This window comes from Microplitis mediator, chromosome 2 (assembly GCF_029852145.1).
Source record: "Microplitis mediator isolate UGA2020A chromosome 2, iyMicMedi2.1, whole genome shotgun sequence".
NCBI lineage: Eukaryota > Metazoa > Arthropoda > Insecta > Hymenoptera > Braconidae > Microplitis > Microplitis mediator.
Window position 1 is genome coordinate 23,791,017 of NC_079970.1, and position 11,318 is coordinate 23,802,334.

Here is an 11,318-nt window from a genome sequence, read left to right on the forward strand (position 1 = left end):
TTTTTTTTTCTTTTCCATGAAAAAAATTCATGAAAATTTTTCAAACGAAATATTCCCGGGCTTACATTATTTTGGATAACAAAATAAAATGAGTTAATGTAAAATTTGTTAATAGATGGCGAAAGGTAGAGCCGGAAGAGAGAAAGTAAAATATAATTGCCTGGGTACCCTACAACTGTACCAAACCAGTACCTAGAGTAATTCATAAATTGGTGGGGGTCAATACTATTGTTGACAATGAGTAAGTAGTCAGTGCAGCTCGGCTGACGTAGTTCGCCGCAAATTTTACTTTTCAGTTTCTGTTACGAGTCCACGTGACGCGTTTGTACGAATTAGTTAACATTCGTAATTTTTTTATGTTTATTATTTTTTTTTCGGTCTAATTTATTTAATTAATTTGTTAATTAATTATTAACAATCAGTTGTCTCAGTGTGTGGAATCAGTTATGGGAATGACCGGTGTATTCAAATGGTTTAGACGGTAAGAATTTATAAAATTATTTTTAAAATAAATTTATTGGAAAATTGGAGTCAGTGGAATTTTTTAAAATTTTTATAAAATAAAATATTGAGTGAATTTTATATTAATTGATAGTGAAGTTTATAAATAATTGAAAAAATTTACATATAAAAATATAAATAAATGAATGAATGAATGAATTCAAGTACTGAGTGAAAAATAACAAAATCTACCTGAAAGTTGAAACAAACTAAAAGTAAAGGAAGTTATGGGTATTAAACGGTAAAAGTGAATGTCATGGTCGATGGCTAACAATTGTTACTTAGAGTCTAATTTTTGGATATTTACGATCCGTAGAATTATGATATCTCGAATGTGAATAAATGCTAAGACTCACTTTCCTAAATAAAATATTATTTTACCTCTGCTCTACGCACTTGCTTCAAAGTAATACCTTTTTCGGTATTTTGAATAATCCATTCTTACAATTTTAATCCCTCATTACTTCAACCTATAGGATCCATTTACCTGCTCAGGTGGGAATTTCCCAGCACAGCAACCCTAGTAAAACTTAAAGCCATAGTGTTGCTCTAAACTGAAGTACTCAAGTACATATAAGCAACTTATCTGAGGATCCGATCCTCAGAACAACAAAAAGGTTGCCATTTAAATTACAAATTATAAATCATTTTAACCAATGACGCATGTTGTCTGGACATTATCGCAATAAAAATAATAATAATTGCAGATATAAAGTGACAGTACCTAACTTAGTATCTACTCTTCCTAACTATTGAAAAAGTTTAAATTTTATTATACAACAAACATTTACAAACACATCCGTTCTTGTAAAATTACACAATTAATGTCAGGAAGTGAGTTTTCAATAGACAGGATGATGAAATGAATTCACCGATCCTCTATAATGCCTACATATCTATATATATTTTTACTCAATCGAACAATTGTTAATTCACTAGCTAAAATTCCTGTTGCCAATTTTTATGTAAACATTTGCGAAACTTAATGTTATGTACTTTAAATAATTTATTAACACATGCAATTAATTATAATAATCATTGTGAAAACAGCAGACACCTGACACCCTAATAATTTATTATTTTCAAACGAACGATTCAAATTAACAAAAAAATTCAACTATTAAAAAAAAAATTAGTTTCGTGTGGGAATTTACACAAATATATGTACATATTTATCCGCAAAAAAAATAAATGTCAAAAATATTATATGCAGAAAAATTGTTACTATGAATCCGAAATGGAAAATTTGAATTTTTTCGCGGTCTTTTAATTTTAAATCATATATTTTTGAATCGATAAAGTTAAAAATTAGATTTCAGACTAATATTGATTATTATATATTATAATATATTTATTACCACATAAATTTGAATAGTAATATTAGAAACTGGAACTTTTACAGATCAAACAGTAATTTTTTGAATTTGATCTTGCGTTCGCGGGCTTTTTATTAATTTTTCAAAGTAATTAACAATTTCCTTACAAAAGCGAAGTAATTGTCTGCTATTTTCAGTATCATAAATATTTAAATAATTAATAAACAATTTTTTTTTGCTTACCTCAGAGACATGATTCAAAGAGACAGAAGCCGCCAAAGTTTGCCGCCAAATTTAACTGGTCTCAATAAGTACGTACTACTAATTATTTTATATATTTTTATGACAGTGAAATCAGCAGACATTTCTTTTAAATTCATCAAAGGACTTGACTGAATTTTTTCTTTTTTTTTTTTCAAATAAACTTTTCTCATTATACATAATGAGTTTTTTTTTTTTAAATAATGTCGATGTCTGCTATTTTCATTGTCATATTTTTTTTTTATATCACAATTTAGAAAAAAAATAATAACACCATTCACTAACACACAATTCACTGATAAAATAATTCACTCACAAATCACCGGAAATTTATTTTCAAATTAAATGTCACACCCATTTAATTTAAATTACACTATTCATTTATTGTTAAATTAAACACTACCGCGAAAAAAATTTACAACACAATTAAACAATCACTTTCAATTAATTATTTTTAATTAAACAAAGACTAAAAGTTCATTGTCATCATTTATAATTCACTGTTTTAAAGATTTCTAATGATACTGAAGTTAGTCGACGTCTACTAGTTTTCGAATTTTTTTAAAAACTATAAGCTTGAAAAAAAAAAAAATATTTAAAAATTTTTACCTGCCTGCCAACTTCAGGATCATGAAGTTGGTCGATGTCTAATAATTTAAAAATTTTTTTTTGCAACAATTTAAAAAAAAACATATTTTAAAAAATTACACTTGTAGTTTTTTTTATTTTCTGCATGTGCATATTTTAAAAAAATTTTTTTTTTTTAATAATTCATTTGTTAAGAAAATCCGAAAACTTTTAATTGTCTTCTAACTTCAGGATCACAATTTTTAATTTTACTTCAAATAAATTATTTAAATTAATTCATTTTATCCCCCGCTAATTATTTATGAAGAATAAATACATAAAATTATTAATTAACCACTAAAACACTTGAATTAATCCAAAAAACTCTTTAATTAACGCGAGATGATTACTGACGCCGCCATTGTGATAAAACTCTTTGGCGGGAGGTCCAAAAAATTTGAAATTGCGCCATCTGTCGCCTATGGCAGAACACTTGCCAATTAAATTAGCGTTCTCCTGTCAATGCAAACATCAGTTATCACAATTACTTTTAATTAAAAATTAATTATGAATGATTCAATTGATGACTTGATAAATTCAATCGACACGTCATCAGATTATAAATCATCATCCTCATCTCTGTCTTCTTCGCTGTCATATTCTTCATATGAAAGTGATTGTTATTGTGGCAATCGGTTAAGAAAAAAAAGTTCACGTGGTCGGACCGTAATAATTACGACATCAATTCATGTTAAAAATAAACCAAGTCCAAGGTAAAAATAAATTAAATACCAGGAATTTTTTGTAATTTCTAAGCATTGAAATATTTTTATTTGTCACCAAGTGTCAAGTATCAATAAATTTTGTTGGTTAATTTCATTGTTATTTAAATCTAACGAAGATAATGTTGACATTCATTTATTTTTTCCAATAGCGATGCCTACCGCACAGCGTTCCAGGCGTTTCTGGACCGTAGACGTGACCCATCGGACCCAGGGTTCATTATCAACAGCCCGGAGAAAGCACGTACAGAAAGCCCATCAATACTGTGGAAAAAAAACTACGAAAACACAGCGAAGAACAATGAGGAGAGCGAATCTTCAGACTTGATGACTATTTGCGAGATACCATACGCGTCTCCATCGGAGATAATCGAAATCGGATGGCTTGCTGGTACCGAGGACCACTCCATCGAGATGATGTACGCAGAGTGGCAAAGTATTAAAGTATCATTGCGCAGACATCTTAGGAACGAGTGCAAGAATGCTGTCAAGGCTGACATTAAAATCCTGAGCGCGATCCGGCATCCGAATCTCGTCCTGTTAATGGGAACGACACACTGCGGCAGCCATGATATCGCAGCAATTTGTGAACCTATTGACTGCACACTCTATCATTACATTCACGAGCAGTGCAACCCGATTTCAATACAGGGTATCGCTAAAAACGCTGGGCAACTCACCTCGGCATTGAAGTACGTCCACATGCGAGGGTACATTCATACGGCCATTAGTTCGCACTCTATATTCTTGACGTCCAATGGAGTCATGAAAATCGGGGCCTGGGAACTTGCTGTTGATATTAATAAAGTAAGTAAAGTGGTCTATTTATTTAATGGGTATTATGATTTTATCAATGAATATTTTATGAATTTATTTTATGAATTAATTACAGATGTCTATTGATGTACGCAAGTACGAGGATCGGCTGAGGTCGGAGATCTTTAGATGGCAGGCACCGGAACTGTTTAGCAATCAAAGAGCGACGACGGCGACTGACGTTTACGGACTGACGCTGGTGATGTGGGAAATGTCTACGATGAGCGTGCCCTGGGCGGACATGAATAAAGAAGAGCTTGAGCATCAATATATTGATTTGAAACGAGGCATAATGACGGGTAATTATAACTTTCCGCCTTTGCTAAAGAATTTACTGGAAACTGGATTGGTACTGGATGCTAACAAAAGGACACTGGACATGATGAACATGAGCCGGTTCTTGCTCAGACTCGAGATGCAGTACGAAGATAAGAAACCTCTTTATGTTGATCAATCTTTTGTCAATAACCGCGATACTCTTAATGAGTTCAGTTATTTGTCCGAGACCTCAATGATTACTAGCAACACTTCGCCGCTTGTCTTGCAATCTGTCTCTGTTTCTTCTGCTAATGTCCGTGAAGTTATGAGCAATAAAACACCTGGCCAACAAAAAACAACGGTCGAGCAAAAAAATCCAGTGATAGTTAAACAAAAAACTACCGAGGTTAAACGGAGGACTCCAGTAGTTCAACAGAGAGCTGCGCTGATAAAACAAAAAACTCCATTAGTCCATCAAAAAAATCCAGCTTCAGTCCAGCAAAAAACTCCGCGGCTGAAAAATTCGCTCGCGTTACAAAGAACGCCGGCGTCGAGAAAAAAAATAGAATCACGAAAATTATTTTCAGACGAGAACAAAAATTTGCTGAACCAATCGTTTGACACCTCGAGTCTCAAAAGTATTGACTTGCATGACACAAACAATTCTGAGATTTACACCCGCGAATTCCGGCAGACTCCGGTGGTACAGCGCAAGCCGAATTTTATCTCAAATGTGAACGAGTCGATACCCGAGGAGACGGGAGGTGATCCCCGACTTGACATCAAAAAAATAAAAGAGATACTGGCGAATCGCCGGAACACGTTCTTCACATCCGACATCACCCAGATGCAGAACAACCCCTTCCAGAGATACGAGTCCACGAAGAGTAAAATAATAAACGAAGTGGCCAGCAGAGACTACGAGCCGCACAAACCGGCGAGTCACAAGACCAGCATCGCACCCAAGTTGAATTCCTCTACTGAACAATCCAAGACTAAATTAACGCCCAGGAAAGGATCCAGTCCCAGGTCGCCCTACTCCTACGTCCCGCCCCCGATAAGAAGCGCAGTGATACAGCCGCAGGTTTTGAACTCGAGCTCTCAGAGCTTCTTCGAGTCATCGCTCTGGAGAAAAGAAAAATCTCAGTACACATCCAGCGGACGACAGTTTGACGACTCTCTGGAGTATCGAACTAAAACCTCCTCATCTTCGAGCAACAAGACCTTCATCGTCAACAACTCGCCCGGTCTCAGTAGCAACGGGAACGGCAAATTTACCGCACATAAATCCGTAAATGATCAAGCACTCGACGCAATTCCCCGCAGCACTTCGCTGCAAGCTCTCAAGGACACTCTGGAACGCGTTACCGACCTGGTAAAGGCTTCCGCTAACGCAAATAATTCGTCCTCTCAGTCGCTGACGTCGCGTGGGAGCAAAGGGTTTGAAAACTACGGCGAGGCTCACGATTCTCTGCACACTCCAGAGTCTATTTTTGAGGAGCTCTACAAGTTGAACGACAACGTCGATGAAGAAATTCGTCCGATCGAGAGATCTGAGAGTGCCGGGACCTTCACGATGGAGTTGAAAAAATTCTACGACGATACTGAGAATAATTTTCCAGCAGATCAACAGTTACGGAGTAAAGAACGGACTTCGCCTACTTTGGTCGAAGTGCAGACGGCTCTGCAGTGCGGAATTCCTATTCGCAATTGTAATGAGTACTCGGGAGTAATAAGACACGAGATAGTAAACATCCACGGACTAAAGAGCAATGACTCCAGTAGTAGTTTTGCTGAAAACCCTTCAGTGTATCGTGAAAAAAATAATTTTGAGTTGTTTGGTGATCATCTGAAGCATAGAAAAAATGAGTATACCTCGTACTCAGAAATATCTTTATCACGCAGACGGTCATTGCCGCCTAGTTTGAGCGAGTTGGCAATTAATAGTAATAGCAATAGTAAAAATGAGTCACCGCTAACTAAAGTAATGAGTAAAAAAATAAGTGACCTCACTGATGAAACTGTTGAAGACATTTACATTGACGACGAGTTCAACGAAAATAATTTGGCACCAAATATGATTCTCTCGGACAGAAACTCGACCACTGACAGCCATGACATTTATCCTCATTTAACAGACCAGTCTGAACTCATATAATTTATACAAACTTATTATTTTATAATTTATTGACTTAATTTTAAATAATTGATTACGTTTTTTTTTAATTTTATAAGCCACCATTGGAATAATAAAATAAATTCTTACATTTATAAACAATTATAAGTATAAAAAAATAATTAAATTAAATAAACATTTATGATTATAGCTCGCAGCTTAATTAATATTTCATATATAAATATAACTGATAATTAATTTAATTAGTAAATGATTAGTTATTTTTATAAGCGACAATAAAAAGATTTTAATTGATAAGAGGTGCTGAGACATGACGGTAATTTTAAATTAAATTTGTGCAGTTTTACAATTAAATTTTATATAAAATGGAAAATTAAATCTAAGGGGTTAATTTATGTCGATAAATTTAGCAGCACGTAATAATGCTGGCTAACTATTTAAGATAAAAGACTGAGGATGGACATTTTTAAGTTAAGGGAATAAAATTTGTGGATACTCTAGATTGCCAGACCGAAAACAGACACTATGCAGTACATGGTTTTATTTTCCCATCTGACTGTGCAACTGCCATCGGTTGTGTTGTCCCAAAAACACGAACTCGCGGTATGTAATCCGGCTCCATTTTTTTGCATTATTGTACACGTCACTGAAAATAGAAATGATATTTTATTTTATTGATTGAAAAATTAATTAATAAAAAAAATTAATAACTGTAATAAAATTTTTATTTTTAATTATACGATTTTTTTTTACCAAAGCAACTTTTAATTACGAGTGTGAATGTATCAGACCTCAGAAAAACTTTAAATTAAAAATATATGCGGTAAAGAATTTAAAAAAAAATATATAAAAAAATTCACTTCTTAATTTCAAAATTTTTTAAATGCGCATTTTTTTTAAATTTAATTTTATTAATTAATTACTCTATTTATTCATAATTTTGAATTTGATGTCTGCTACATTCAAACTCATATTTTAATTGGCAATGAAAAATTTTAATTAATTTTTCTTACAGATAAATTTAATTGATCAGCAAAAATTAAAATTAATGTTTTGTAAAAATTGAAACTGATAATTAAATTTATAGTAATTATGATGTCATATGTTTGTGGGAATAGACGTCTGATAAATTTGTTGTAAAAAAAAATTACGTGTAATTAAAAAATATGGATACAAAAATTTATGTTTGAATTAAAAAAATTTATGTCTATCGAAATTTACTTTCTCTATTTAAAAAAAATAAATTGTTGAATGACTGCTGCTTTCACTATCATGCAGTATAAAATATATATATATATATATATATACTGATTGTACCCGAATATAAATTTGCATATTTATTTATTTTGACATCACAGTGCGATTAGATTTCAAAACAATAGACGCAATGTATTCAAAAAATAAATTAATATTTAATTACTGCCAAGCCCGGAAGTTGGTGATCTAAATATATAAAAAAATATATGAAAGCCAGTGTAAAAAATTTTGCGATCCCATTCTCTAGGACTTGGGTCATTATTGAATGATACTGAAGTTAGCCAACATCTAATAGATTTTTTATTTATTTTAAAAATCATCTTATAAAAAAAAAATAATTTAAAAAATTGCACTTATAGATTTTTTAATTTTCTCCATGTGCATATTTTTATTTTTATTTTTTTTTCATAATTTATGTATTAAAAAAAAATCCGAAAATTGTCACTCGTTCGTTAACTTCAGGATCACCATTAATGAGAACTATCGTCAATTAGAGCCACGGATATTAATCTAGGAATTAAAAAAAAATATGAATTGATGACAGAAGATATGAAAATAAAATTACCGATATATTTGTAGGGTTTTTGTAATTTAGTGAGACTTCCTAGACAACTTTCCACGACGTGAGAGGTCCACTGGGCGACTTTGTTTTGTTGATAGGCATCGCCGCCTATGGATACTTCGATAGCTTCTTTTATTATTTTACTGACATCATCGACGACAAATTGTGGCTGCAATAAACAAATAAAATTTAACTGATAGTTCATGATTTGATGTTTAATTATTTACTAACCTCTTCTTGCATGTCTTCCATTCTTGTGATTTCGGAGAAATCTCAGTAATTTTTAGATGTCAATATTGATTTAATAAATTTCGCTGATTCAAATCCTTATTTTCATGTATGATAAATGTTACGTAGGCTAGATGGGCGATTTGAACAAAATTTCAATCCTTTTTCGTCAGCACAATTGCAAAAATCTGCGTGAACCTGCCCTTACTTATCGCTATTTTTTAGTATTAAATATTTAAAAATCAACTTGATAAAATAAATATGAGTTTTTTATTTACAATCTAGTCTTTTGTTTTAGGAAACTTTAAAATTATATTTTATATTTATAAATAATCGTTAATTAGGATAAAAAAATGTTAGACTTATGACAAATGTCAGTCAATTGGTTAGGAAGGATAGAGCAAGTTAAAAATATATCCATGAGAGGTTCTCTTGCTACCGAACGAGGGCAGCACTGACGCCCACAATGTCTTTGACTTGAATGATTTATGATAAATTGCCAACAAAGTTAAAATAGGCATTTTGATGTTCACCGGAGGTTAAATTGTAACGAGGGTTGTACAGTGACGCGCAGTAGCGCCAAGTTGGCGCGAAATTTCAAAATAGAAATTTAATCATTATATTAAAAATTATTTGCCGGGTAAAATAATAAAGTTATATAGTGTAGGCATTAAGAATTTGTCGTTTAAATAGTAACCGTACTCGATAATACATAACTTTGGGAACTTTGGTACTCGCACGAACCACAGGCGAATTGAACGGATGAACGGAAGTGTCTTTCGGACACATTTCGACCAGATACCTATCAAAAACTTGCCAAAAACACTAATTTCACATGATAAATCATTTCAATCAATAATAATATAATTTATTTAAAGCCGTAAGATGGACAGTGACGTCTAAAGGTTCACCTAAAGTTTACAAGTCCAATGATATTCATGCTTGTAAACTTTGATTACTTGAAATTTGTTATTTGTCAGTTTTCAATCAGTAATCTATCGGTCATCAATAAGTCATCTCGATGGAAAGTCTATAGAAAGTGTCTGGGAAGTGTCTTTCGGACACATTTCGACCAGATAGATACCTGTCAAAAACTCTGCCGCAAGCAGAGCACGAAGTTACACTAAAACAATACAATAAATGACGAAAAAATGATTTTAGGTAATTTTACAGAATTCATTACCATCTTCCAAACGTTCGAAAATGCGTTCCAGGATGGGATGCATCGACAAAAAGTCGAGGAAAAGACGTTGAAATACAACAATACGCAAATAAACGTTGATTGTATTTCAAAGTCACCAGAAGTATTCTTGGATTTTATAAAGAGCAAGGAAAAAAGATACTATAAGTCGAGTTTTCAACCATCATTTGGTGAAAAATTTACATGTCAGTTAAATTGTATCTGCGTTTTTTCTCCATCTCTAATTTTTTCGTTCACAATATAGACTAATCTTCAGACTCAGGATCGAGTACATTTTGTCGACATGCCGGGTTCAGAAAGGTGATATGAGCCAACAAGAATTTATAAACCAACTTAGTTCATTCAAACATTACATTATTGATCACAACATCCCGTTTTCCGGCACGCCGTTTTTGAATGAACTGAGGAGACGGATTTACGGTGACGGCACAAACGTTTATATATTTCTAATTCTAACATGTTTTTAGTTGTTTGTGCGCAGGTACCGCTTAATGAAGCCAACTCTGTGGAGGTTAACAATTTCTTAAGTGACATTAAATTAGAACGGGACCTAAATTATCAGTTAGAAGAATCATAAAACGATGATTCTTTACTCAGTATACCAAGATTGTTAAGACCCGAGTTTTCATATGACGGTACCTGGTATGCAGTGGACCAAAAAGAAAAGAATGATAACATCGGAATAACATTATCGCGCAAGTTGGTTCTACGGTCGACTATCAGTGCCGTCATTGTAAGAAAGTTTTTACAAGTCTTCTCATCAGAGCCCATGTATGGTTTAAGAAGCTGGAAGGAAAGGTTGTTTGCCAAAAATGCAATCGATCTTTCTGTGATGTTACCGACATCCACATTCGCTACCGTCAAATTTTAAAAGGGCATCTATTCAAGTCAGGACGCCGAAGAAACAGAAAAATTTATTATTAGTTTTTAAAATATCTTTAGATATGATGAAACTTTAAAACAAACCGGTCGAGCGATTTACGAATTATGCCAGAAAAATCAAAATATGATAAATTGTTTTCAAACTCATATATTGTTTGTATTGAAACTATCTGAAGAGCATTTTAGATTTGCTCACAATATATTTACAGGTCACCGAAATAAATGACAATTAAAATTTACCTTAGTATGGAATATATAAACTTTGAAATAAGTATCTTACCAGGAACACTACAATAAGGTGGGTGCCATCTCGTGGCGAGCATCGAACTACTCCCACTGCTACTGTCTCAACAAATAATCCACTAGTAGAGTTACAAGAACATCACGATCATAACGAAGTGTTCGTTACTTGTATACTAAGACAGATGTTCGTTACCGTACGTTCTTATTTGGGTTTTCGTATTTTTCTCCACTTACTTACACCCTATAAGGGATAAAAAAAACGTTACTATTGTAGTGGTCTATCTCTAACAGACTCAAAAACTTTAAA

General features: G+C 32.8%; 2 protein-coding genes across 2 annotated transcripts; one reads left to right on the forward strand and one right to left on the reverse strand.

The window, feature by feature from the left end:
- Positions 1 to 267: 267 nt before the first annotated feature.
- LOC130663175 (uncharacterized) lies at positions 268 to 6,736 on the forward strand. Its single transcript, XM_057462292.1, has 4 exons — positions 268 to 481; positions 2,066 to 2,128; positions 3,580 to 4,234; positions 4,320 to 6,736. The coding sequence occupies exons 1-4, from the start codon at positions 447 to 449 to the stop codon at positions 6,657 to 6,659; spliced, it is 3,093 nt and encodes a 1,030-aa protein (XP_057318275.1). The 5' UTR covers positions 268 to 446; the 3' UTR covers positions 6,660 to 6,736.
- Positions 6,737 to 7,135: 399 nt separating this feature from the next.
- Positions 7,136 to 9,086, reverse strand: LOC130663176 (dynein light chain Tctex-type). The gene is made up of 3 exons (XM_057462293.1): positions 8,689 to 9,086; positions 8,461 to 8,626; positions 7,136 to 7,284 (listed from the first exon to the last, which is right to left on the reverse strand). Exons 1-3 carry the CDS (start codon positions 8,707 to 8,709, stop codon positions 7,136 to 7,138), a joined length of 336 nt encoding a protein of 111 aa, XP_057318276.1. The 5' UTR covers positions 8,710 to 9,086.
- Between the last annotated feature and the right edge of the window lie 2,232 nt (positions 9,087 to 11,318).

What these genes read in the sequence shown, in the direction of transcription:
- LOC130663175 (XM_057462292.1), top strand. Translation starts at nt 447, where the DNA reads ATGGGAATGACCGGTGTATTCAAATGGTTTAGACG. An exon ending in GTATTCAAATGGTTTAGACG is followed by an intron (nt 482 to 2,065) that starts GTAAGAATTTAT and finishes TGCTTACCTCAG; the next exon opens with AGACATGATTCAAAGAGACA. An exon ending in TTGCTGTTGATATTAATAAA is followed by an intron (nt 4,235 to 4,319) that starts GTAAGTAAAGTG and finishes AATTAATTACAG; the next exon opens with ATGTCTATTGATGTACGCAA.
- LOC130663176 (XM_057462293.1), bottom strand. Translation starts at nt 8,709, where the DNA reads ATGGAAGACATGCAAGAAGAG. An exon ending in TGGAAGACATGCAAGAAGAG is followed by an intron (nt 8,627 to 8,688) that starts GTTAGTAAATAA and finishes TGTTTATTGCAG; the next exon opens with CCACAATTTGTCGTCGATGA. An exon ending in AAAACCCTACAAATATATCG is followed by an intron (nt 7,285 to 8,460) that starts GTAATTTTATTT and finishes TTCTATTTTCAG; the next exon opens with TGACGTGTACAATAATGCAA.